General features: G+C 51.5%; 1 protein-coding gene across 2 annotated transcripts in view; it reads right to left on the bottom strand.

The window, feature by feature from the left end:
- Positions 1 to 21,612: 21,612 nt before the first annotated feature.
- The window catches only part of GRK5 (G protein-coupled receptor kinase 5), a 232,187-nt gene continuing 227,181 nt past the window's right edge, over positions 21,613 to 26,618 (bottom strand). For both annotated transcript variants that reach the window (XM_068961250.1, XM_068961251.1), the window contains one exon: positions 21,613 to 26,057. In XM_068961250.1, coding sequence (XP_068817351.1) covers positions 25,959 to 26,057 — 99 coding nt within the window. In that variant the 3' untranslated portion in view covers positions 21,613 to 25,958. The remainder of the gene's footprint in view (positions 26,058 to 26,618) is intronic.

The following is a 26,618-nucleotide window of genomic DNA, read 5'->3' as shown; positions in this document are numbered from 1 at the left end:
TCCGACTCAGGGTTCTCTTGCCTTCAAGTCTCCTAGTCTGAGGTCTTTCTTTTCTAAAGAGGAGAAAATGTCAAAACAGAGTGATGTCAGCACTAAGCGGGGGTATTATGGGGTGTGTTGAGTCCCCCTGAAATTCTTATGTTGATGTCCCAACCCAGTCCTTCAAAATGGGACTGCATTTAGAGGCAGGATCTTTAAAGAGGTGATCAAGTTAAAGTGAGGCCATTAGGATGGGCTCTAATCCAATCTGACTGATGTCTTTTTTTTTTTTTTTTTTTGGCCGTGCCATGGAGATTTCAGGATCTTAATTCCCTGACCAGGGATCCAAGCATGGGCCCCCTGCAGTGGGAGCTCAGAGTCTCAATCACTGGGCCACCAGGCAAGTCCCCTGACTGCTGTCCTTTTAAGAGGAGTTTAGGCCACAGGAACACGTGGAGGGGAGGCTGTGTGATGACACGGAGAAGATGGAATGGCCGTCTGCAAGCCAAGGAGGCAGGAGGGAACCAACACTGCAGACATCTTGCTGTTAGCTGTCCAGCCTTCAGAACTGTGAGAACATGAATTTCTATTGGTTAAGCCCCCTGCTCCGTGGTACTCTGTGTGGCAGCTCTAGAATGCTGATACAAACGTCCAGAAAGACTCAAAACTAATGGAAAGGATTCACACTGCAGCACTGTTTCCAATAGCCAGGACATGGAAATAACCTAAATGTCCATCCATGGAGGCACGGATAAAGAAGATGCAGAACATTTATATAATGGAATATTACTCAGCCATAGAGAAGGATGAAATAACGCCGTTTGCAGTGACGCGGACGGACCTAGAGATTGTCATACTGACTAAAGTAAGTCAGAGAAAGATAAATATCATATGATATTGCTTATACGTGGAACCTAAAAAAAAAAAATGGTGTAAACGAACCAATTTACAAAACAGAAATGGAGTCACAGATATAGAAAACAAATTTATGGTTACCAGGGGATAAGAGGGGAAGGGATAGATTGGAGACTGGCATTGACCCACACACACTCCTATAAGGACCTACTAAATAGCACAGTGAACTCTACTCCATACTCTAATGACCTACATATGGGAAAAGATTCTAAAAAAGAGTGGGTGTATGTATAACTGATTCACTTTGCTATACACCTGAAAGTAACACTTTATAAGTCAACTATACTCCAATTAAAATTAACTTTAAAAATTAACAGAAAATAAATTACCGTCTTTAGAATGTTGACTGAACATTGTCTGTGTCTAAGCATCACCCCTAAAGTGTCTCCTATGCTGAGAAACAGTGCCCATGACTCAGGGGTCCCCAACTTTTCTAAGGGGGAGCCTTACCCTGCTCATTTCACCATAAAGTGGGGGAGGGGTGAAGGTCTCAGGGAAGGTGAGGTGGGGGCTGTTCAGCCCCCTAAGGGTCAAGGTGAGGTCAGTGCAGTGGTGACTTTGGGTCAGCCAAGACTGAGTTTACACCATCATCTCCTAACCTCTCCATCCTTCGCTTCCATGAGCCTCATCGCTCCCCTCTCTCTGCTCCTTTACATTGGGTGAAAAACATGCTTTATTCAAATTTCTCTTGGAACACCCCCCTCCCCACCCCCGGAAAGGCACAGCATTGAAGATGGCCCAGTTTGGTTCCCTCCAGCATGGGACAGACTCCAGGGTCTGAGGACAGGTCCCCGCCCAGCAGCTGCCTCTCCGGAGGGCCTGGCTGGGTGAAAACTCCTCACATCTTCAAACAGCAGAACTACACACAGGGGCAGGATGTCCTCAGCAACCAGGACAGCGAGACCAGCTGCTGAGACCCACGTGTCCGCCTCAGGCTCACTCAGGGAAGACGCTTCCTGTGTGGGATGGTTCCTGGAATTGCCTCAACTATTACAAAGGTCACTCTTCTCTTTCTCTCCAGTGGGTGGAGTTGAATCTCTGTATGAAATGAGCATCTGACCTCCCGGTGCCTGGAGACTCTGAGACAGTGCTTGGAGGTCCTTTCCTCAGCCCGGCCCTGAGTGGCCTTCCTTCCCCTGAGTGGCCGCCCAGGGCTCCACGCTGGCCTGCGGCCGCCCCCTCCTGTCCTGAGGCATCGACCACAGAGTCCATGGGCACAGGCCGTGACCTTCCGGGGCTGGGCCAGCTCAGTGGGTCTGCTCCTCAGCGGGCTCCACCGTCTCCTTTCCCTCACTCTCCGCTTTCAGTAACAAGGGAACACTTTCTTTTATATGTTTACATATTTTGGGGGTGGGGAATACATTGATTTGGTTTATAGTTCCTTTTTAAAGAAAAATAAAGGCCTGTTGTCCTGGCTGTGGTTTCCGGTTGCCATTGGACTAGGGCTGTTGACCCTGGTCTGTACTTGCTGGAGGAAGAGGAGGGGTGGAAGGTGGACCAGGGATTGAGGAGAAAGGGTAAGAGCTGGCTGGTGGGAAAGCGTCTCAAACCCCTGGGGCAGCCACGGACAGAGAAGGGATGGGGGACTTCCGGCCTCCGAGGCCAGCTGGGTCCATCCCATAATGGTCTCCCATGTGGTGTGCTGGATGAAGCAGACACGACTCGTGAGAGCAGCCGTGTGCGTCTCTTCCCAGCTCCACTCTCTGTGACATCACACTAGTAATGTGATGTCAGCCATGGCGGGAATGGTTTACATCACAGGAATCGGCAAAGGCTTCTCACCCCCGTCCCCCAAAAGCCTCCTGTTAAAAATTGTCTAGCACATCCAGAGGGCTTCCCTGATAGCTCAGTTGGTAAAGAATCCGCCTGCAATGCAGGAGACCTGGGTTCGATCCCTAGGTTGGGAAGATCCCCTGGAGAAGGAAAAGGCTACCTACCTACTCCAGTATTCTGGCCTGAAGAATTCCAGGCAGGGATGGTCTGTAATATAGCTGAAGACCAGCAGGGGTCTCTGGGCAGGTAAGTGACAAAGCCTTGAATTTCCTGTCTCTGCTTCCTTTATTGATCAATCAGTGGATATAGATATAGAGAGATACAGAGATTGATAGAGATTGATACTGGTATCTCTCTCTCTCCATCTACCTATATCTATCTATCTCTGTTTAATTCATAGGACCAAGGTATGTGTGTGTGTGTGTGGGGGGGGGGTCATTAAAAAAAAACCCTAAACACATCCTCAGTTGGGCAATGGGCAAATAGAAAGAAAAAAGAACGGGTCAGTGGTGAACTCAGACCTGGGCAGTGAGTTAGTGAAGGATAGGGGTGGGTGCAGAAGTGAACAGAGAAACACCTAATAAGCATCTTTAGGAGGGCAGAGATAAAACTTAAATCCATACTTTTTTAGGAAATAAAAAAATTACTTTAAAAATGCATTTCTTCCTTTATTCCTTCACTCCTTTCAGAATTTGCACAAATTACCATGTAAAGAGGTGTGATGCCACTCACCCCCTCCCAGTCCTCTATCACTGTCCCAGTACCCAACTTCAAGACTGCAGAGAGGGCCAGGCCTCTTCTGAAAACTGCCCAAGGCTGGGGCCCCACGAGGGACGGAGCCCACGACTGCCTGTCTCCATCGCCCTTGTTGGCTATATTGTGTTTAAATTGCCTAAGCTTTTCCTATTCACTCGGAGGAATACTGTGTATCATTTACAAGAATATGAACACAATCCCTAAACTACTTTTCAACCTCAAACCCTCTTGTTTTTCTGGAATCTTTGGCAAGTCCTGAGCCATTGGGAAGGGGATGCCTTTGTAGCTGGGCCAGTAACTCAGCCCAGATGCTCGGTCCTGGTCCTGGCTGCACAAAAGGACCTCTCTGGACCCTCAAGACCTGCTGGAAACAACCCCTAAGCCTGTCCCATTTTTATTGTTCTTTCCCTTCCTGTTGTTGTTGGTTTGGGCTCCTTTTTGTGGGATTGGCATAAAGATGGCTTTAGAATCAAAAGCTAGGCGGTGAGGGAGTTGGCAGGGAGGGCTCGCTGAACTCTGTGCCAACCAACTTCCAGTTAAAATGGGACCCGGACAGTTGGAGACCCGGAGGTGGCAAAGGGGTGAACTTGGAAAGTCCTGGCCAGCATCCAAGAGGTGCCCGGGGTACCATCCACTGTGCCAAGGGGTGCCAGGTACCGAAGGCAGTGCGGAGGGAACAAACGGGACCCAACTCTGCCAACTGAATCCAGGCCAGTTGTGCTACCAATCCAGGCCCAAGGGCGGGCAGGACATCCCCCTGGGGACCACCCTGTGCTTCACGATGGCCAGGGTCTCAAATATGTTTCTGCCCATGAGAAGAGTCTCCTAACGTCCTCATCCTCACGGCTCTGGCATCTCATCAGCACACGTGACGCCATTCCAGCCCAGCATGGACCCGACCTGACTGATTCCAAACAGCGCTGGGCTGGAGGAGCGGTGGGAAAAACCCAGAAAGCCCGAAAAGCTGCCCTCAGACCCTGCGGCCTGGCACCACACTCCTCCATGCCCTCCCTGTTCTGGAGACGGGAAGCTTGGATGACAAAGTTCCTTGGAAGGAAGGGGCCCTTGGGGAGAGAATGACGGGTTGGTTGTCTCTCCATGTGGGACCTGTTAGAAGTGAGGAAATTAAATGACGGGATGAAGGGGGCGCTCACAGTGGCGGCGGTCCCTGGGGCCGTGGCCTCCTGCGGAGCGGCCGATGGCTTCTGGGGTAGGGCCACCTTCCCCAAAACTCAGGGGGCTGGAGTTCTTTTCAGGTAGAGAAAAGTGGGGGTGAAGGGAGGCTAAAGGGGAAGAGGGGCAGGAGGGGGCTGAAGGTCAGGGTGCCAGGGGCAGGCAGAGGCACACAGGGGAAAGAGATTTGGGGCAGAGACCGGAACTGACGCCCACAGGGTCAAAGCGAGGAAGAGAGGCTGCAAGAGAGGGTGAGCGTGAGCAAGAGATGCTGGCGTGCTGCAGACGCGCCCGAGCCAGCCTCTCCCGGCACCGGTCCGATGAGGCAGGTGGGGTCCCTGGGGGTGCTGGAGGCCCCTCCTCCTCCCTGGAGGCCACTGGAGGGGGTGGGTGTGCAGGACACTTAGGGGCTCAGGGATGCTCAGTTGTACACACCTCTCACCACGACTTCCCCCGCCAGCTCCTGGCACTTCTCAGAGGGAGGCAGACCTGGCTGCCGCCACAGTGGGATGGGGTCTCCCATGGACTGCCACCACAGGGCCTCTCACAGGGAGAGTGGCATGTGCCCCTCTAGGCCCTGCCGGCTCTCTGAGCCCCCCTCTGTTGCCTTGAGGGTCTCTCAGGACTCAGGGGCCTCGTCAGCTTCCACAGCAAGGTGTGGCTCCCAGGCGCCTGTCACAGCCCAGGCAACGCTGAGGAAACAGGGGCCTCAGAGACTCACTGAGGGGGCCAGGATCACAGCCTGCTGGGGGTCAGCTCTGGATCACCCAGGCAGGGGTGGACACTTGACCCCCAGCGCGGGGGAAAGGGGCAGAGGGAGCTGGAAGAGCAGGGAGCCAGGGTGGCCCCCACCCCTCAGCCTCTTGGGGGCCGTCCCACCAGCCCTGTCCTCCTTGGCAAGCAAATGCCACCTCAGCAAATGTCCCACAGGCCACATAGGGCAGCTGCTGCTGTTGGATCAGTTCAGGTCAGCTTTCTAACTCCCGTTTGACAGCTATTGACACTGAGGTCCTGAGTGGGTAACTCTGGGTCGTGTGGTTGGCATTTGCGTGTGTGAGTGCTGAGTCGCTCAGTCGTGTCTGACTCTTTGCGACCCCATGGACTGTAGCCCACCAGGCTCCTCTGTCCATGGGATTCTCCAGGCAAGAAGACTGGAGTGGCTCGCCATCCCCTTCTCCAGGGGATCTTCCCAACTCAGGGATTGTTCTGCAGGCTCATTCAAACCCCGATTTCTCTGCTCCCAGGATGCATGTCCTTTAGCACCATATTGAGAACGGTGCAGAAGAGTCCTCTTCCCCCTTCCTGCTTCTCTTAGGCTTTGTAGGAATAGAAAGAAAACTGCTGGAGGCAAGGTTAATTCACGCTCTTTTTGACTTAGTTGGGTCACTGAGGGCCTTTTGGGTTTGAGGTGACTTCCCAAACTGCCTGTAGCCCCGTTGTCCTGCTGCAGCTCCTGTCAACAGGCCCCCTGGCTGGCTGCCTACCAGGGCCCCCTCCTCATCCGTGGGTCATCTGAGGCCACCTCTCAGGAGGGGCAGCTCTGACCTTGGAGAGCAAGGTCTCCATCTGCTCCAACCTCTGCAGAGGGAACAGAAGGAAGGAAAGTTGGCCTGAGGGGACAAGATGGAAAAAGGGGATTAGAGGCCTTGGGCCAAGTGGGAGGGGCAGGAAATGGTGGGGCGTGAGGGCCATCTGTGCATGCCACGTGTCTCTTCCTTTAAGAGAGGAGCGCACCAGGTGGGCGGTTCTCCTCTGGGATGTCTGCACAAGGCTGGGCCTGTAGGAGGCAAATGGACCAGCTGACCCTCCACCGTCCCTCTCACCTTGTTGCAGGGCCTCTGACCCCCGTCAGGAGGGATTGAGAACACCTGCTCTGGCCCTTCTCCTGAAGGATCAGAGGCTGTGGTTAGGACTGGAAGGAATCTTAAGTCGAGAGAGGGGTCGTGGCCACATTGACAAGAGGTGGTCAGGGGTATTGGCCGAGTTTGCGCATCAGCACTGGCAGTGGCTGGGGAGAGAAACCTCTGGAATCCACCTGGGTGACCATTTACAGAAGACTGTTGAAAAGAATCAATATGGCCACAGGTACAGAACACTAAGCAGATAAAAAGTGACAAGGCCAATCTGTACGTACTGATTCAGAACCCTGTTCAAGAAGTTCTGTTGAGTGAAAATCCCTGTGGAGAGTGGTGGATAGAACGCCCATTATGAGTAAGATTACAATGGAATATGGTTTCCCAGGTGGCTCAGTGGGAAAGAATCTGCCTGCCAATAAAGGAGATGCAAGAGACATGGGTTTGATCTCTGGGTTGGGAAGATCCCCTGGAGTAGGAAATGTCAACCCACTTCAGTATTCTTGCTTGGAAAATTCCATGGACAGAGGAGCCTGGAGGGCTACAGTCTATGGGGTCACAAGAGAGTCAGACACGACTGAGCGCACACACATGCGAAAGAATATACATGCAGGAAATAGCTCTGGAGAACTACACCAGAAGGAAACCGCTCTTCTCTTGGGAAGGCGGATGGTTGTGTGATAGGTTTTACCAAATTAAACAAACAAAAAACTGAAAAGAAAAGGCGAGGCCTATGAAACCAGACAGACCTGAATTTTGGGTTCTTCTCCCTTGTGGCTCAGCTGGTAAAGAATCTGCCTGCAATGCAGGAGACCTGGGTTCGATCCCTGGGTTGGGAAAATCCCCTGAAGAAGGGAAAGGCTACCCACTCCAGTATTCTGGCTTGGAGAATTCCATGGGGTCGCAAAGAGTCGGACACGACTGAGCGACTTTCACTTTCTTTTCCATCACTCATCGCTGTCTGACTGTGGATAGGTTATTTCACCTCTCTAGACCTCAGTTTTCTCATCTGTAAAATAGGGTTAATAATCATAGAGACACCCAAACAGTTGGGCGGTTGGGAGGACTGAGTGAGAAAGGCATGCTTAGCACTGACCCAATAGATACTGTTAAATGTTATCATCTTTATGGATAAAGACCCCTCCCACAGGCCTAAAGGCACAGTGGCAAAGTCCCTTCTTTTGAAGGCATTTGGGTGCCGTGAATGTCCCCTGGGTGGCTGATGGCAGACTGAAGGCTAGAGCTAGGTGGTTCTCTCCAGCTGGAGACTGGGTGGCTGGAGCACATGTGGGCATTTGACTTCCATGAGTCACTGGACCCTGTGTTGAGAACTGCAGGGATGAGACCACCCACCCAGGCTTCCATGGGCATGGTGGAAGACTCAGGGAGGAGGTGGTCCCCCTGCTCATCACCCTCAGGGCTTGGAGCAAATAACAGAACCCTCTGCTCCCAGGTTCCTTGGCTCCAAGACAGGACCTAATCTAGGCTGCCTACCTTTGGAGCTGAGCCAATAAACTGTAAAGTGCTGGCAAAGAAACCAAAGGGGAGGGTTTCCCACATGGCTCAGTGGTGAAGAATACACATACTAATGGAGACACGGGTTTGATCCCTGGTCCAGGAGGGTCCCACATGCCTCGGAGCAACTAAGCCCAGGCTGTTGAACCTATGCTCTAGAGTCCAGGAGCTGAAACTGCTGAGCCTGCATGCCGTACTTGTTCAAGCCCACCTGCCCAAGAGCCTGTACTCTGCTGCAAGAGAGGCTGCTGCAGTGAGAGGCCCAAGCACTGCAGCTGGAGAGTGGTCCCCAATCGCTGCAGCTAGAGAAAGTCCAAGCTGCAATGACGACCCAGCATAGCCAAAAATAATTTTTTTTTTTTAAGGGGAGGAGAGCACTTCCCTCAAGATCACGCTGTTGTAGAAAGGCTATTGGTTTCATACATTCGGAGGCCTCACAAGGATTTGTTTGGGGAGAGAGAAGTTTCTGCAGCTAACGCAAGTTAGGGGAAAGCACACCTCCACCCTGCTGCACTGCCTGCCCTCAGAACCCAATTTTCTAAGTAAACAAATTATTAAGAAACAACACGGGGATGGACCCTAAAACCAGCTCCAAACAGCAAACCAGGAGATGGTCTCAACTTGGAAAGCAGACAGAGGAGCTCCTACAGCTGGTCCCACCAAAGATGTGGGCCATCTGGGTTGGCAGGGTACCTTCCCTTCTCTGCAACACCGAAAGCTGATGACGTGGGTGTGGTCTTGACCTCAGGGGCCCGCAGCAGAGCTGGCTCCTGCTATGCTTGGAGTCCATCTGGGACGAGAGGTTGCTGTGTCTTAGTAACAGAATTCAAGGGACCCCACCACCCTCACAGTCCACCCAGCCACAAACCCTTACCACATCCCTCCACTACTCTGCCTTGTGTTTAAGTTGGTTGTTGTTTTTTTTTTATGTGGACCATTTTTTGTTTTTTCTTTATTGAATTTGTTGCAATACTCTTTGTTTTTATGTTCTGGTTTTTTGGCTGGGAGGCATGTGGGATCTTAGGTCCCCGACCAGGGATCGAACCTGCAGCTGCTGGATTGGAAGGTGAAGTCTCAATCACTGGACCACCAGGGAAGTCCCCTCTGCTTTGTGTTTTATCTTGAAACCCCAGGCCGCATTCCATGTCATCTGTAAACATTTCAAACATGTGTCTTCAAAAGTTATGGACCTAGAAAAAAAAATAACCACAGCAATATAAAATACAAAAAAGGAGATATTTAAACAGAACCCTAAGCTCCCTAAGAAAAACATTAATAACTGCCATTTACTGAGTATTTGCAGCATTTCTAGGTTCCAGTCACATCGCATTTAAACCACCTTTCTCTCTTCCGACATAGTTCTACCTTGTTAAGCCACATCCAAAATTTCAACACTGCTGGCCACAGAGTGCCTATCCTTCCTCCCTCCTTTAGTTTGTTCTCTTGCATATTTAAAAAATTTTTGAAATGATAGATTCGCAGCAAATTGGAGAGACAGCACAGAAAGATCGCATGCACCCTTCATCCAGTTTCCCTCAGGGGTGGCATCTTACATTACATCACAGCCAGCAAGCTGACACTGGTCCAATGTGTGTGCAGTTTTCAGCCCTTTTAAATACATGTGTAGCTTGGCGTAACGACTGCTGCAACCAAGATACGGTATACTCCTCACCGCAAAGATCTCTGTCTGTAGTCAAGCCCACACACCCACCACCCCTAACCCTGGACGACCTCTAGCCTGTTCCCCCTCCCTACAGTGTTGGTATTCTGAGAATGATGTATAAGTGGGATCATGGAGCGCGTGACCTTCGGGAATGGGCTCTTTTCACTCAGCAGAATGCCCTTGAGATCCATACGAGGCGTGTCAATAGTCCCTCCCTTTTTATTGCTAAGACGATCCCATAACCCTGGATATACCGTCCTTTATTTAACTGCTCACCTAGGACATCTGTTTCCCCTTAGCACTGTTGACAAACATACTGCACGTTTATTTGTGTCTTGTTTACTTTCTCTACCTCTCTGGAAGGTGTGCACCGTGAAAGCAGGGACTTGTGCCTCTTGTATTCATCTGTTCAGCTCTAGGGCTGGGACCAGGGCCCAGCACATAAGAGCTCACCTCACATTTGTGCAGTGAATGTGGCATGATTTTTACAGCAGAGGAGACTTAGACTTGGGGAGGGTATGTCAATAGCCTAAGTTCGTGGAGCCAGTGGGTGGCAGAGCTGGTCTTGCACCCAGCTCTCTTGGTTCACAGCCTCACCCTCAACCCCCTTTCCAGACCCAGTTCTTTTTTTCCTCTGGCCAAGCGTGGGCAAAGCGGTTCTGTTTCTGTGTTTCCCTTGGCTTAAAGGACAGAGGTTTTCAAATGGAACTTTACTGACAACCCACAAAGCCCAAAGGGAAATAAACAAGGGAAACATGAGGATTTACAAAATGTTGAATTTATAAAATAGAGAGATTCTCTTTTCCTTTCTGCTCCACTCCCCTCCATTTTTAAAGGCGTGTGAAGATTTAATGAGATAAAGCATGTAAAATGCTTGTGATAGTGCCTGGGACAGAATGTATGCCGAATAAGCATCACTCCCTTCTTTCCTTCACCAAGTTCCTAGAGCCGTTAGATACTAGACACCACGGTCGGCCTTTGGTATCTGAGGATGTGGAACCCACAGGAGAGAGCTGAGAGTACTGGGGTGCAAGAGAAGTAGAAAAGACAGTTCACATCCTTAAGGGATTTACAATCTAGTTAGGGAGACAAGGGTGTATCATATTTACTATTTGGTAAATAGTAAAGCACAATAGGGGTGTAAGGAACTATTAAAATTTTTAATGTCAACTATTGGAGAAGGAAATGGCAACCCACTTCAGTATTCTTGCCTGGAGAATTCCCACGGACAGAGGAGCCTGGCAGGCTACAGTTCACGGGGTCTCAAGAGTCGGACATGACTTAGTGACTAAACCACCAACCACCACCAATATCAATTACTACATTAGTTTTCTATTTCTGCTATAACAAATCACCACCAGCTTAGTGGCTTAAAACAGCACGAATCTGGAATTGACACCTATACACTATTGACAGTATGTATAAAATAGACAACTAATGAGAACCTACTGTATAGCAGAGGGAATACTTGCTTAATGCTCTGTGGGGACCTGCATGGGAAGGAATCCAAAAGGGAGGGGCTATGCATATATACTTATGGCTGATTCATTTTGCTGAACAGTAGAAACTAAGCTCAACAGAGGGACTTCTGGATGTTTGGACCAGGCTTCAAGACGGCCCCAGGACCCCTGCCCCTACGCCACTGGGGGCCTCCCTGCTTGGTGACACATTGCCCCCTCCAGGCAGTCAGCTTCTCTTCCTGTCCTCACCTGTCCATCTCAGCCTGGACCGGCTTCTCCTCCAATCATCTGAGCCTCAGCCGATACCTGGCTGGCGTCTCCTGACCCCACGTGCCCTCTCTAGACCCTGGGTTCTAGGTCACCCACAACTGCTGTGGCCAACTGCTCGGCTCTCCACTCGACCCACCTCAAATCCCAGAGGGAGAGCGCTCGATGGAGAATGAGAGGAGCTGATGCCACCTGTCCCACGGCCGCCGGCTCTTGGTCAGTCCCTGCAGCCCCACAGTGGGAAGAGGGGGCAGGGAAAGTGGGCTGGGCTCACATTATGTCACATGGTTGCCCAGGGCCGTCCCCTCTCCCTGCGGTTTTTACTCCTCAACCCCCTCCCGACTTTCCTGCCTGCTATCTAGAAGGTGAGGGATGGACCTGTTGCAGCGGAAATAAAGGACTGGAGTCCGGGGGTGGGGAGTGGTTGGCGGGGGGTTGGGGGGTCTCCTAATATGAAGCTTATTTCCATTATTTTAAAATGTTTTGTCAATGTATTACAGGCCAACACAATACAGGGCATAGAGTACCAAACATAGTGTTTCCAACTCACCTTGCCCCACCTGCCAGTCCTTCCCTTCAGCCCTGTGAACCCGTTTTAGATTTCTGACCTCCATAATAGATTTGGTTTCTTAAGTTAATTCTTATTGGAGTATAGATGCCTTACAATGTTGTGTGAAAGTCCTACCAGATTCCTGTCTTCCCCGTGGCCACGTGAGCCCTTCAGACCCCGGCATGAGTGAAGCCACCAGAGGCAACATCCTGGCCAAGAGTCCACCGGGGCAGTGAGGGTGGGCAGGCCTGCTCCGGTCAGCTGCATCCAGGTACGTGTCAGATCTAGAGAAGCTGCAGAGGAAACACAGCTCACGGGTAGGAGGTGGCCAATGCTCAACTCTGGTTGTGCTGGAAAGAGAACGGGCTCTATGACCGGACGGCACAGGGTTCGTGTCCAGCCCTGCTGCTTCCAAGCTGTGTGACCTTGGGTGAGTGACTTAAGCAACCAAGCCCCAGTTTGCTCATCTCTCTAATGGGGTAACAGCCCCTGCCTTGCTGGGCTCCTACTTGCTTTGTAAGAGGGAAAGGACACACTATCTGTCATCTTCCCAGTTTTCTTCCATTGCCAAGGCATCAACTTCAAACAGTTAAATAAATGACTTCATGCAAATATAGAGGCAACTGAAATAAGAAAGAAAGGAAACTAGCTCAGAGAGTTAAGTGAAAGTTGCTCAGTCGAATCCCACTCTTTGTGACCCCATGGACTATATAAGTCCATGGAATTCTCCAGGCCAGAATACTGGAGTGGGTAGCCTTTCTCTTCTTCAGGAGATCTTCCCAACCCAGGGATCGAACCCAGGTCTCCCACATTGCAGGCAGATTCTTTACCAGCTGAGCCACCAGGGAAGCCCAAGAATACTGGAGTGGGTAGCCTATCCCCTCTCCAGAGATTCTTCCCAGCCCAGGAATCAAAGAGTAAAATGGGTGTTAATAGTCATTTTAAAAAGTCATGGGGTGGGGGGAGGAAGAAGGGATGAACAAGTGGAGAAGAGGGGGACTCAGGGGCAGTGAAACCCTCCTGTACGTTTCTCAAATGGTGGAAGCATGACATTATGTATTTGTCCAAACCCATAGATCTGTACAACATGGAGACACAGAGCTCTTGCATAAATTATGGACTTTATAATAAGGCCTCAGTATTGGTTCAGCCATTGTAACAAAAAGCCCCACACTGATGCAAGACATTGGTAACAGAGGAAATTGTATTCCAGAGCTGGGGAGCGGGGATCAGGGGTGGCAGAAGTGACATACAGTCATTCTCTGTACTTTCTTCCCGATTTTTCTGTAAACCTAAAACTGCTCTAAAAATATAAAGCCTAGTAAAGGATACAGTCTATTAATAATAATTTTAAAAAGAGGGGCGGAGGGTGGTACCGACAGGGGCACACCATGTGCCAAGGCCTGGGAGTGAGAGGGGAGAGGTGGCGGGCGACGGGGAGGCCGCAGAGGGTGTGAGACGCAGGGAACCAGGCGATCAGTTTGTTTTCTGGAGCTCGTGTTCTGGCTGCATCCCTTCTCGCCCCTCTTTAAGGCTCATTTTAGATTAGGAAAAGGGCTGGGGCACTGGGGGGTGCTGCCCACTGAGCCAGCAGGGAAGCCCAAGAATACCGGAGTGGGTAGCCTATCCCTCTTCACCCCTTCCCTATGCTTCACGCTAAGGGCCCCTCCGAGGCTCAGTCGTCTTTGTCCTGGGCCTCTGGCCCCTCTGCTCATTGACTCCGGCCTCATCTCCTGGACCGCTTGAATGCTGCCTCTTCCACCAGGCAGCCTCAGAGGGGCCTTGTGAGGAAGACCCCAAATCCCTGTCTCTTCTCCACCCCAACACGGGGCCCTACATCTGGGAGAGAATTTCCTGAACGCAGGACACAGACATCACAGAGTCAGAGGACACGGCTTTTAAGTGGGCCTAAAATACGTCCCCATCAGGGAATTCCCTGGTGGTCCAGTTGTCAGGACTCCACATTCTCACTCATGGCCAAGGGTCCAGGGGTTCAATCCCTAGGTGGGGAACTAAGATCCCACAAACCTCATAGCACAGTCAAAAACAAAACAAATGTCCCCATAGCTGAAAGACTCACACAGATCTCCCCAGAGGGCTCCCCAGGGGACGTCCACCAGCCCAAACCTCGGCTCAAGGTTGACCGTCCCCTGGGCCCCAGAGCCAATCCAGCTCTCCTCCCACTTTACAAACACTCAGCCTCGACGGGAGATTGGCCCTATTGCCTGCCTTAGTCACCTTCACCCACAAGAGCAATCTGAGACCCTGGCACCTACAGAAGGATCTGAGTTTTCTAGAACATTCTCTCCCCCTCAGGGGGTTTAGCATGCTTGTTCTCCCTGATGGGTTCTTGCTTTCCCTGGATGGAGCCCACCAAGTCCCCCAGGCAAGCCTCGCACAAATACGCCTCCTTTAGACACTTCTTCCTGCCTCCAGGAGTGTGAACTGGTGTTGGGCTGAGCCCTGCACCCCTTGTAGCTACCCAGCCTCGAGATGGAAGAGCCCAGAGACAGCAAGAGAGACCTCAGTGGCTAATGGGATGGGGGAATCTTACACAAAGGGTCCCAGAGCAACTCCCCAATATGTGTGGAGAACGTAACAGCAGCCTTTGGCACTTAGGGGAGAGAGAGGCTCTGTTTATGAGGGAATTGATGTCAGGTGGGCCTGGCTACCAGGCTGTGTAGTTAAGAGAACTGGATAGTCACGTGAGTGAGGCAGGGCCTGGGTGAGCAGAGGATTCACAGAGAGCAACAGAACAGCCATCTTTTAAAACATATATACTTTAAAAAAAGTCTTATTTCTTTGGCTGTGCTGAGTCTTTGTTACTGCGTGGGCCCCTCTCTAGCTGCAGTGAGTGTGGGCCTCTCACTGCTGGCTCCCCTCCCCTGGCTTCGTGGTTCACGTGTTCCCGGCACACAGGCTTCAGCAGCTGTGGCTCACAGGCCCAGCTTCTCCCCAGTATGTGGTGGGATCCTCCTGGACCAGGGATCGAACCCACGTCTCCTGCATGGGCAGGCAGATTCTTCACCATTGAGCCACCAGGGACGCCCCGGAACAGCCATCTTAAATGGCCTGACCATTCTACTAGTGACCTGTTATTTACAGCCACTCCCCCATCTCCCAGCGGCCAGGCACCCCGAGTCTATAACCAGGAAGGGGACTTTGTGATACAACGTTGTCTCGCTCTGTCTCACTGCCCACTGTGCCAGCCCTCTCGCTGTTCACATTGTTTGCTGAACCCAGGGTAGGCAAGACATAAGCAGGGAAGCTGGAAGAAGATTCGAGGAGCCTTAGGAACTGCAGACATGCTTATTCTCTAATACAGCTGGTGCGGTGTCGAGAGGGTCTCAGGTGAAGCTTATATAGGCAGGCAGAGCAAACGTGGCCTGTGGCCAAGCCAGCGCATTGTGACACACGTGTGCAGCGCTGTAAGTGATCTCAGCTGTTAGATCACCAGGCAAACTCACTGTTTACAGGACTTGAGGTGAGAGGGAAAGGCCGTGGGGCGAGTGGCAAGAGAGCCTGACCATAGCCATCTTGGCTGCTTGTTCTTTCCCTACAAACGTCAAGCACCCAGACTCCTCTGCCCTTGGTTAAGTCCTGACACAATGATGTCCAGCAGCCCCTGCCTCTTTCTCCAGCTCCCAGACGGAGGGCAGGGAGCCACAGGTGGAGCGAGCAGGACGGAGGCCCACGGCGGCCCTCACACTGGAGGGCCCTGCCGGATACACAGACTCTGGCAGGAATTTCGAAACGAGAGTTTTTTCTCTACTGGCAGCTGGTTAATTTGTGCATGGCATCCCCTCCCTGCCCCTCCCACCTGGTTTCTGTTCGCAGCCTGTGTAAGGACGTGTGAGTCTTTACTTTGGGGCAAACCCTGGCTGTGGCAGGAAGGCCTGCTTATTCCTCAAGTCGCAATTATAAGGGGGAAAGCTGGTGAGAGGAGTTCTTTTTAACTAAGCTCAAAGCTCTCTCTGGCTGCTTTTTGAGAATGAATTAGAAGGAAGCAGGTGTGGAGACAGAAAGACCTTCTCCCTCTTCTCCACCCCGGGGGTCACTAGTGAAAGGGGCCACTCTCCTCCCTGGCCTGGCACACCCAGCATCCCTGTCTGGCCCAGAAATCTTCCTGAGCCCAGAGGCACTTCAGAATTGCCCTCTGTGGCCCAGCCCCTCTCTGCTCTTCCTTGGTTTCAGTGGGGTCCGGTGTCACCGTTGGAACCACTCCTGACTGCAAAGGCTGGGAAAGAAACCCAGCCCTCATTCCTGCGAGGGAGCATGACCCACTGTCTGGATTTGACACACTAGAGCCTTCAGAATATTTTCCAGCCTCACTGCAGAGCTGCGGAGAGCAAGACACAGTATTTCACACCCATGACAGGAGACGAGCTGGGTTAACTGCAAACAGCAACTTTTCTTAAACCCATCAGAGAACTGAGGCTGCAGGACAAACAACTAACTTGAAATCTAGGGAGAGATAGGAGCTAAGCACTTGCTTATGTGATGGGGTCAGTGGGGGTGGGGGCCAGACACTCCTGACCATGTATACGCTGGTCAGAAAATGTAGCTAGAAAATTTTCATTCCTGCTCAGGACTGAGAGGCGAAACGACCAAAACGTTGGAATTTAGAACAGAGAATGATTTATTTCAGAGCCAAAGAGAACAAGCAGCTCGTGCTCAGGAAACCCCAATTCCCTGATGGCTTTTGGGGAAAGACTTTTTAAAAGCAAATCTTTGGGTGATGGCTGTAGGGAGTGGGACTTTCTTCTGATTGGTTGGTGGTGAGGTAACCAGGTGACGTCCCTGAATCTCATCCTTCTGGTTCCAGCCAGCGTGGGGTCTACGTGCTTGTGGCCAGGTGTAGACACCATCCTCCAACTGGGGGTCTTAGTTTTTGGAAAACAACTCAAATATATTCTAGATTGTTATCTTCATCCCTTCAGGAGAACTAAACTCCTGTGATTCTGTCCTCTTAACTGCCTGAGCCTGCTCTTTGGAACTAGGGGAAGGTCTAGGCATCTTTTTCTACAAACAGGGGACACAGAAGGGATTTTGGAGCTGGGAGGGCCCCACGGGGCCCTGCTCAGTTTCAAAGTCGCCTGGGAATGTTCTGTGTAATTGTACCACCAACTGCATACCCAGGTAGGTTTATTTTGTCTTTTGATCTTTCAGTTCAGTCGCTTAGTCATGTCCGACTCTGCGACCCCATGGACTGCACCATGTCAGGCCTCCCTGTCCATCATGAACTCCCGGAGTTTACTCAAGCTCGTGTCCATTGAGTTGGTGATGCCATCCAACCATCTCATCCTCTGTCATCCCCTTCTCCTCCCACCTTCAATCTTTCCCAGCAGCAGGGTCTTTTCAAATGAGTCACACCAGGTGGCCAAAGTATTGGAGTTTCAGCTTCAGTATCAGTCCTTCCAATGAATATTCAGGACTGATTTCCTTTAGGATGGACTGGTTGGATCTCCTAGCTGTCCAAGGGACTCTCAAGAGTCTTCTCCAGCACCACTGTTTAAAAGCTTCAATTCTTTGCCACTCAGCTTTCTTTATAGTCCAACTCTCACATCCATACGTGACTCCTGGAAAAACCATAGCCTTGACTAGACGGACCTTTGTTGGCAAAGTAATGTGTCTGCTTTTTAATATGCTGTCTAGGTTTGCCATAGCTTTTCTTCCAAGGAACAAGCATTTTTCTGCAGTTACCATCTGCAGAATGATTTGGGAGGCGCCCAAAATAAAGTCTATCACTGTTTCCATTGTTTCTCCACCTATTTGCCATGAAATGATGGGACCAGATGCCATGATCTTAGCTTTATGAATGTTGGGTTTTAAGCCAACTTTTTCACTCTCCTCTTTTACTTTCATCAAGAGGCTCTTTAGTTCTTCGCTTTCTGCCATAAGGGTGGTGTCATCTCCATATCTGAGGTCATTGATATTTCTCCCAGCAATCTTGATTCCAGCTTGTGCTTCAATTCACCCCGGCATTTCTCATGATGTACTCTGCTTAGAAATTAAATAAGCAGGGTGACAATATACAGCCTTGACGTACTCCTTTCCTGATTTGGAACCAGTCTGTTGTTACATGTCCATTCTCACTGTTAGCAAATGCTTTTAAAAGAAATCTTAGTTTTGTTTTACAATCATCTAAAGCATTTACAGGTGACAGTGTTGAATTTTACCTGAGCCCTGTGCTCTTGAAAAACAGTGACTTTAAAGGAATACCCCCTCAGCCTTTTGCATTCTGAAAACAAACAAACAAACCCAAAATATCTCACTGCAAAGAACCTTCTTTTCCACATGACTTAGGTATGACTCATGGATGCCCCCACTGTTTGTAAAGGACAAGGCCAGACACAGACCCTCCAAGTTCTCGTCTTTGCCTCCTAAACCACAGCTGAAATGTTGGTCCTTACTGGGCCATCAGAGCATCAGTCCAGCTTTGGTTGTTTCTCTCCTTCCCCCAGATCCTGAACTCTGGCCCACCCTCAGCCCGAGCCAGCACGCAGCTCCTTGGAGAATACACTGGACTCTTGCTAAAGCATCCTCTTCTAGAAAGAACGAGGGTGGGGAAGTGGAGTGAGAAGAGGCTTGTTTACTCCCCTCCTAAATGAAAACCTCCTTTATACCCAAAACCTGAGCCCTCGCAGGCCTCAGAGTCAAAGCAGCCTCTCTTCTGAGATATCGTCCATCCCTCTGTTGCAATGACCCCTTCTTTCCTCCTTTACAAGAACTCTTTTGGACAAAAATCTCCCCTCACTAACTCCAGACTTGTTTTATATTTGAGCCCTGGCTTTCTAAGTCAAGTCTACAAGACAGGCACTTTCAGAGAGGCTTGGCTTTTATTACCTGTTTCCCCACCCCATCCCCCATACCTCCCCCTATAGGTAATTTTTTTCTTTAAGTTTTTGGCTTATCCTTTCATTTTTTCAAATATAAGGCAAGACAATAACACACTGCACCCTTGCTCCCATTTTTGGAGAACCAAGGCAGTCAGCCGCATGCACCATCTCCATTTTTTATACGTGCAAGCCTCACCCAGGATGTCTCAGCTTAACAAGCTGTCCACAGGGAGATCCTGGGCTTCAGCGAGATTTCAGGGAGATGAAAGCACTTTGTAAATCAGTGGCCCTCAAACTTCTGTGTCCTAAATCACTTGGATAGCCTGTTACCAGGTCCCACCCAGAGCTTCTGACTCAGCGGGCCTGGGTGGGGGCCGGTGAGAGTTTGCCTGAGCTCCCAGGGACTAGACCTTGAGAAGCACTAGTGTGAGCCCCACTCGGGGCAGGGCAAACATACTCCAGTCTCCCTAAGACACTGATACCTCGAAGTGCAGGGCCTGAGGGGACATCGGTGGGAACGTAGGCCCTGGCTTGACTATAGAACTTGGCCTGACGTTCCAGTTTGAAGTTCTCTTCTCAAAGGTCACCCGTGGACCGGAAGCTTCTCCTGGGAGCTTGTTAGGCAGACCCTGACCCAAGCCTGGTAAATCAGGTTTACAAAGAACTCAGGTAAGGCTGTGCTCCCTCAGGTGAGAGGCACTGGCCTGAGTCTCCACACCCCCTGGTTTTTATCTATGGAGGAGGGGGCTGATGGCCCCTGGAATGAAGCTGAAGAGGGCAGAGGCTTTATCCGAGTTTTGACTGAGTAGGGCGAGCACTCACCCTCTAGCCAAACGAACGGGCCTCCTTCTTGTGGTCTCTCTGGCCCTACCCACAGCAGACCCCATCCGGGCAGTGTTTGGCTTGAGGGACAGCTGGGCAAAGTGGTGCCAGGAGTCCTGGCCTGCTGCTGCCTGAGTGCCTGTCCCCGAGGGCTTCTCTTTCCTTCCTCTGTACAGTCTCCAGGGGTGTCGGGTCGGTCCTGTGACCCCTCAGACTGTTCCAGAGGATAGCAGCCTGAAGCTCCTTAGTGCCTGGGGGTGTCCCCTTGGAGCCTGGAAACGAACTAGTTGGAGGACGTTTTGGCAAAAGTCACGAGGACACTTAGCAAATCCATGGCTGTCTGGAGTGAGGGAAGGGACTGAGAGACACCGTCTGCCCCCCAGCTCACCCCGTCTACCTGGGAAGCGCTCAAGTCGCTGGGCAGAGGGTGTGGGTGGTAGGGGCGGCCTGGGCCTGAGGCTGGAGTTTCCCCTTCTGGCCCTCTGTCTGCCTGTGGGGCCAGCTCAGACAGGAGGGTTCATGGGACAGCAGGAGAAGGTCCCAGAGAAAATGCCGAGGCCACCGAGAGAGTAGCCCCTGGCAGGGGAGGCAGGGGCTCCCCACCCCTGTGATGGACCCCTGTTCAGAGTCTCAGCGCGCTCCCTCCTCTCCTTTCTCTCCAGGTGAGGTCGCCTCAGCCCACCAGGTTCCCCTCCCCTCCCCATCCCTATTGCTCACCAGACCCTGCTCCAGGAGCCGGAGGACAACATGACTGATTCCTACCATCCCTGTGAGGCAAGCGGCTCAAGCCTTGACTCCCAGCTCAGGGCCTCCCTCGCCAGGTGCTGGGGCTGAAACCAGCTCCCCTTGGGGCTGTGAAGGGCTGATGTGTGTGGGTCTAGGACCCCCACCCTGTTCTAGGACCAAAGACAGCCAGGGTGGCTGTGCCATCCAGGACCGAGGCCTCTGCTCTGAGCATCACAGGGTCCTCTCAGGAGTCCCCCACCCCACCCTCTGCTCCTGGCAGGTGTTTTTCCATTTTACACATGAAGCCCCTGAGGCTCAGTGATAAGTGGCCACTCAAGGTCCTATTGACAGTCAGTAAAGTGTTGTTAGCACCCAAAGTGAAGGTGGCTCGGTCATGTTCGATTCTGCGGTCCCATGGACTATACAGTCCGTGCAATTCTCCCGGCCAGAATACTGGAGTGAGTAGCAGTTCCCTTCTCCAGGGGATCTTCCCAACCCAGGGATCGAACTCAGGTCTCCCACTTTGCAGGTGGATTCTTTACCTGCTGAGTCACCAGGGAAGCCCAAGAATACTGAGATGGGTATCCTATCCCTTCTCCAGCATATCTTCCTGACACAGGAATTGAACTGGGGTCTCCTGCATTGCAGGTGGATTCTTTACTAGGTGAGCTTCCAGGGAAGCCCACTTAGCACCCAAAATCCTGCTCATTGTCCTACAAGTCAAGCAGGTGGAGAGGGAGACTGAGAGGTCTTGGGGCCTAGATTAGGACTCTGGGTTCAGAGGCACAAAGGCCATCCTGCTGTGCTGGTGACCAGTTCTAACGTGTGGCTCTGTGAAGGCTGAAAGGCCAGAAGAGGCCCTGTCTGCAGAGCCCACCTCTGAGTTATGGCCTCTGTCGGGTATTAATAAAACCTGCCAGGGGAGGTGCCTCATCCGACATTGGAGCGCAGGCACTGACTCGGGTCCGCTCACGCCATCCTGCCTGGTATCATGTGGGAGGAACACTCTGGAGCCATCTGTTGGGTTTGGGATCAGAAGTCAAACAGCCTAGAAAAGGCTCCTTAGGCCCTGCCCCCTGGAGTGGGGCTAGCTGTGGTCAGGTCAGATGGTCAGTACAGGGCCAGCCTTGGGTGGGGCTGAACCATCCACTTGATGAAAATTTAACTCACAGACCGAAGTGGCAGGTCCTGGCATCTTGGGGGCAGTTGGCTTTGGCAGAAGGAACAGAACAGCTCAGAACGAAGGAATGCAGCCATGTTTTCATTAATGAATTTATTTCTCTTAAAAAAAAAAAAAACAGTGGTTTGATCTAGATACAGCAGCACTGTGACATATTCGAGGAAACATACAAAGATTCAGAGCAGCAGGAGAACAAAAGCCGGTATCTTCAGGAACAACCTCCAAAACGGAACTATTTTTATTCATCAATGTTAAAATTTCCCTGAAAAAAAAAAAAAACCTTTGGATACTAGAAGGATTATTATTTTTGCACTACCAACAGCCACAAAGCTCTTCTAATTGAGAACACTTGCTTCTGATCTATTACAAAAATAACTTAGTGATGCACCGGAGCAAGACGTCTAGATTCTTCTTTTGGGGTGTGTCTTTCCCTCCGAAGGAGAGCTAGCGTTTCAAAAGTTTTAGCCACTGTCCACAGCACAAGCCTTTAAAGTCAGACGTGATGAGCACCCACACCTGCTGGAGCTTGAAAAGCTGGGCTAGTTGGTTGTAGGTACAGAAGGGGTTTCAGGGGACAAAGTGTCACCGTCTCGGTCTGCTGTGATCAGAAAGACGTGAGCTCTCTGCCATTTGTGACTCACAGCCCTGTGCTTGGAGATGCACAAAGATTTCACATGCTTTCTGTACAAAGGCTAAAATGTCAGGAGGTCCTACTTCAGGGTGTGGAGCTAGAGAACAGGAGACGACCAGAGGGATTGCCCCCAGGTACACAAGCTCACAGCAAACGGAGAGGCGAGCCCAGCGTCACTCCGACTGGTGTCCCCTCTTCATATCTGGAGACTGCTGATGGTCGGCAAGGCAGCTGTTCCCCTTGGCTGAGGCCTAGGGTGCCAAGTTCAGGGGGCTGCGGGGCTCCCTCTGTATTGAGGTCTGGGTCAGCAGTTTGAGTGAGAAAGTTGGTGGGAAAACTTTGAGGGACGGGGGAGGACAGGGTGTGAAAGGATGAGGAGCTTCCGCGGTGAGCTGGACACCTTGGGATAGCATGGACACCCCCTGCCTCTCAGAGGGCAGGCCCTCAACATCATCCGGGCTTGCTAGGTTCAAGGGCAGGTGGCCGCATCCCACCTGTGCCTTGGATGCCAAGGCTGCATCCCCACACGTGATCTCAGAACTCACTGCCATTTGCCCCCATGGGCTGCCTGAGAAGCGTGCATACACCAGACCCCACTGCGAGCTTCTGGGGAGCATGGCCTCCGAGACGGAGGCTCTCCTTTGCTAAGAGCAGTGCATTTCAGGAAAGAAGCCCTCCTGGGGCTACTCAAGACAGAGTAACACTTGGCAACTGTGCCAGCCAGCTGCCCTTTCAAGAAGCCTCGTGGTTTTCAAAGTGACGATCTGGCCTAGAAAGATCAGAGGATGAGTTGTTGTGGGAGGTGGTGCCATCCTCCGGGAAGGTGGGGTTGGGTCTTTGTGATCTTAAGAGTGATATTATGGGAGAACTCCCCGACCAGGGGCTCGAGAAACACTCCTGGGTCATAGTGATCATGGCAGAGAGACCACCCCCATCCCACTGGGTACAGCAGCTTGTATCCTGAAAAGTGGAAGCAGACACGCTTTTGCGAGACCCTGCGTCTCTCGTCAAAGGCACAAAATCAGCGAAGGTCTGGTGAGAAGAACATCATGACTTGGAGGAAGAAAGGCTCTTCCATGAAAAGCTCCAATGCAGTAAAAAGATTTAAATCCACTCACTGTACAAATATGCCTCATCCTGGACAGGTGGGTGGTAGGAAGTTTTCTTCTTAATTAAAAAGAAATCTTTAAAAAAATGCAGCTATAGAAAACAAGCCAGAGTAGACGCTTGTGGTGGGGGGTTGGTGCAGGGTCGGGGCATCCAGGGGCAGGACCTGTGGGTACCCCGAGGGGAGGGGGCTGACTTTCAGGCACTATTCTAAATGAAGATACCCCTCCTCTGTACAGAGCGATGGGCCTAACGGAAGAGCAGGATTGCAAAGGCCAGCGAGTCTGACTCTGTGTCCTCTGGGCGCTTGGGGGCAGGTAGTGACTGTGAAGGAAGACGCCTGTGAGTCTAAGAGCCACACAAAGCTCTGTGCTTTCAACATCTCTGCTCTCACAACGCAGAAACACACTGATTCATGTTTTCTTTCTTGCTCCTTGAGGATGCTTAATGCAAACCGACAGTGCATTGGCTTTGAGGTGCAAAGAGACGGACTTCTGCACACCAGTCGATTTGGAAAAGCTTGGGTCGCTGTGAATGCGGCAAAATGAATGAACCTTCTGGACAGGAGGGTGGTGGCGTGGGCTGGTGACTATCCCAGCGGGATGACTGTCCCTCTTTCCGTTAAGAAAGGAAGGTCAGTCCGAGCTTGAGGATCTTAAAATACTGGTCAAAGAGCTCCACTTCCTCAGCAAAAATTCAGTATGGCTGTTTGTATTCATCTTGTACTCAGCCCAGGAAAGTGAAGGGAAGCAGCCTGGGAGACATGAGCTGGTCTTGAAGAAAATAATACTGTATTAAAGGGATCTGAGGGAAGCCCAGCTCTTTCCTGGCTCCCCTTTGCTTGTAAAATGGCCTCAAAACGGTCAGGTGCAAAGGTCAGGTGCCTGTCTAGCGCCCAGACCCAGTGGCAGGGTTTGGGAAAGGACCATGGGAACTGTGCACAAGGCTGACACGCTGGCTTCGCTCTCTTCCCGAAACCTCAGCCTCCAAAGCTGCCTGGTCACCTAGAGGAGTTACGTCTGGGAGAATCGGAAGCCCCATGGGTGGCCTGAGGCAGTGGTTCTCACACTCCGGGGTGCAGCAAAATGACCAGGCAAGCTTTCTGAAGAAGCGGGTTCCTGGACCTACTCCCACAGAACCCCGTTCTGTGGGTTTGGGGTGGAGCCCGGAATCTGTATTTTGATGAGAGACGTTGCAGAAGGAAGTACAGGGCCCACGGTGGGAGGAACCCGGGGTAGCTGCCTGGTGGCTGAGACCAGGTCTGACCGAGGCCAACTGGGCAGGCAGGGGAGCATGGGATGTTGACCTTTCACCCTGTCCGGGAGGGGAGGCAAAGGGGGATTTGCTCCTTGTCATCTTGTGAAGGCAGCAGGGGAAGGCTGGACGCAACCTGGGGCTGGACGGCCATGCTCAAAGGGCCCTTTAGAGGCTCTGGGCTGGCAAAGCCACCAAGTCCCCCTGGGGCTGCTTGTGCCTGGAGATTTGAGATACCCAGTTAATACGTGCCTCTGCCCTCCCTCGCCCAGAAGGGACGGTGAGGCCTGAGCTTCTTTGGTGGCCCATCCTCTCCCATTTGCTTGGAGAACCAAACACATCCATCCATCCATCCATGTCACCTGGGCCCCTCGAAGCTCTCCAGACCCTCTGATCTGTATACTCAAGGGATGTGCCTGGAGGCCCTGGGCAAACCACTCTCCCTTCTACAAACCCAAGACCTCTGCCCCCTGATGCTTCCATGGGCTGGAAGGGCTGGGGACTCTTGGGGTTCCATGACTACTTATCTTTGCTATGTGTCTCTTTAAAATAGACTGAAGTGATCCCGAAATGCAAGACTCTTGAAAACATACTGGCTCCAGCAGTCAGAACCTGCTCAGAAAGAAAGAGGCCTAGACACCATTGTGCTGAAGACTCTCAGCTCCAAGTACTGGCTGCCTTTCAGAAGGAGGAGGAGGCCGAGCCTGAAGCAATGGTGGCATCATGCGCCCCCAAAGGGAAACTGCATGTTTTGATGGAGCAGAGCTCAGGTGACTCCATGCACCCAATTATTCTGGCTGGGGGTGATGTCCCAGTGTGCCTTTGGGCATTTAATTCAGATGGTTACAAACCAACAGAACAAGGATGCCAATGGAGGAAAAGCTTATAGAGATGGATACAACCAATCCTTTAAAGGTGAAGTGTGGATCATTTTCTACATTTAATAAAAACATTTTCTCATTTGAGGCTCTGGAAGTCTTGAGTCACATTTTTCATTGCTGTTGTAAATTCCCCCCTCCCACCAACCCCCCTCTAAAATGTCTTAAAACACATGGTTTAACAGTGGCTGCACAGAAAATATACACCCTCAAAGTCTGACTTTCTTTTAAATACAAATATACAAAATGTAAACTGAGACAATAGAGAAATTTACAAAACTTTTCTTTAAAAATAATAAAGACAAAATTCAGTTCTAGTTATTAGGATGCTATTAAAATACGTGCAAGTTGTATCCGATTGGATTTCTATTGCAATGTTCGCCAGAGACACGTCCAATCCATCTCGGCTCGAGGGCCACCTCCAAACACAGACCTGAGTGGAAATCTCTTTGAGGAACTGGGAGGCTCCCCATCTCAGGGGTGGGCGGCCTCCTTCCCCAGTTCCTGGAGGGCTTCCCCGCCTGCCCGCCAGGGTGGGAGCTCCTCTGGTTGCAATTCTGCTTCTAAGAAGAAGGGTCCAGGCTGGTCCCACCGTGGACTTCAGGCCAGAGCTGCAACTAGCTGCTTCCGGTGGAGTTTGAACTCACATGGTTTGAATTGATGTGGTGGTTAAAACTGGTCTTGGAATTGGGTGAACTCTTGGAATTGTTCTGATGCTGGGAGGGGGGTGGTGAGCAGAGAGGAGAGAGGGAGAAAGAGCAAGTCAGTCATTGCAGAGTCAGGCCCTGGGGCCCTCGCCTCACAGGGGCCTCGGAATCTGAGCCGGAAAGGGGCTTGGGTGACCAGCCCTCCCTCTTGCTTTCTGCTGCCTTCGTTTCCCCCACACAGGCCTAGGTCCACAGACCACCCTGTGGGCAGAGGGCTTCTCCTGGTGCCCAGGAGAAGCTATGGAATTCACAGAAGCCCAAGGTAGGGAGGAGGCGGTCCCTCTATATTAATATCTACATGGTTAGACCTGCTGGCCTGGAGTTAGGCTGCCAGTTCACACCCTAAATGTGCCACTTCTTGGCTGAGTGACCTTGAGCAAGTGTCTGACTCCCTTCTCAGCCTCAGTTGCCTAGCCTTTGTAAGGTGGGGTAGGAGCCACTTGTGCCCGGGGCTGTTGGAAAAAGGAAACAAGGCTGTGTATACAAAGGGCTCTCTTGGGTGCCCGACTCCAGAAACATGAGCTGCTCATCCTTAGTACCCCTGGCAGTCTCTCAGCATCCCATCCCAGG

This window comes from Capricornis sumatraensis, chromosome 23 (assembly GCF_032405125.1).
Source record: "Capricornis sumatraensis isolate serow.1 chromosome 23, serow.2, whole genome shotgun sequence".
NCBI lineage: Eukaryota > Metazoa > Chordata > Mammalia > Artiodactyla > Bovidae > Capricornis > Capricornis sumatraensis.
This window is presented reverse-complemented; position numbering and strand designations above follow the sequence as displayed.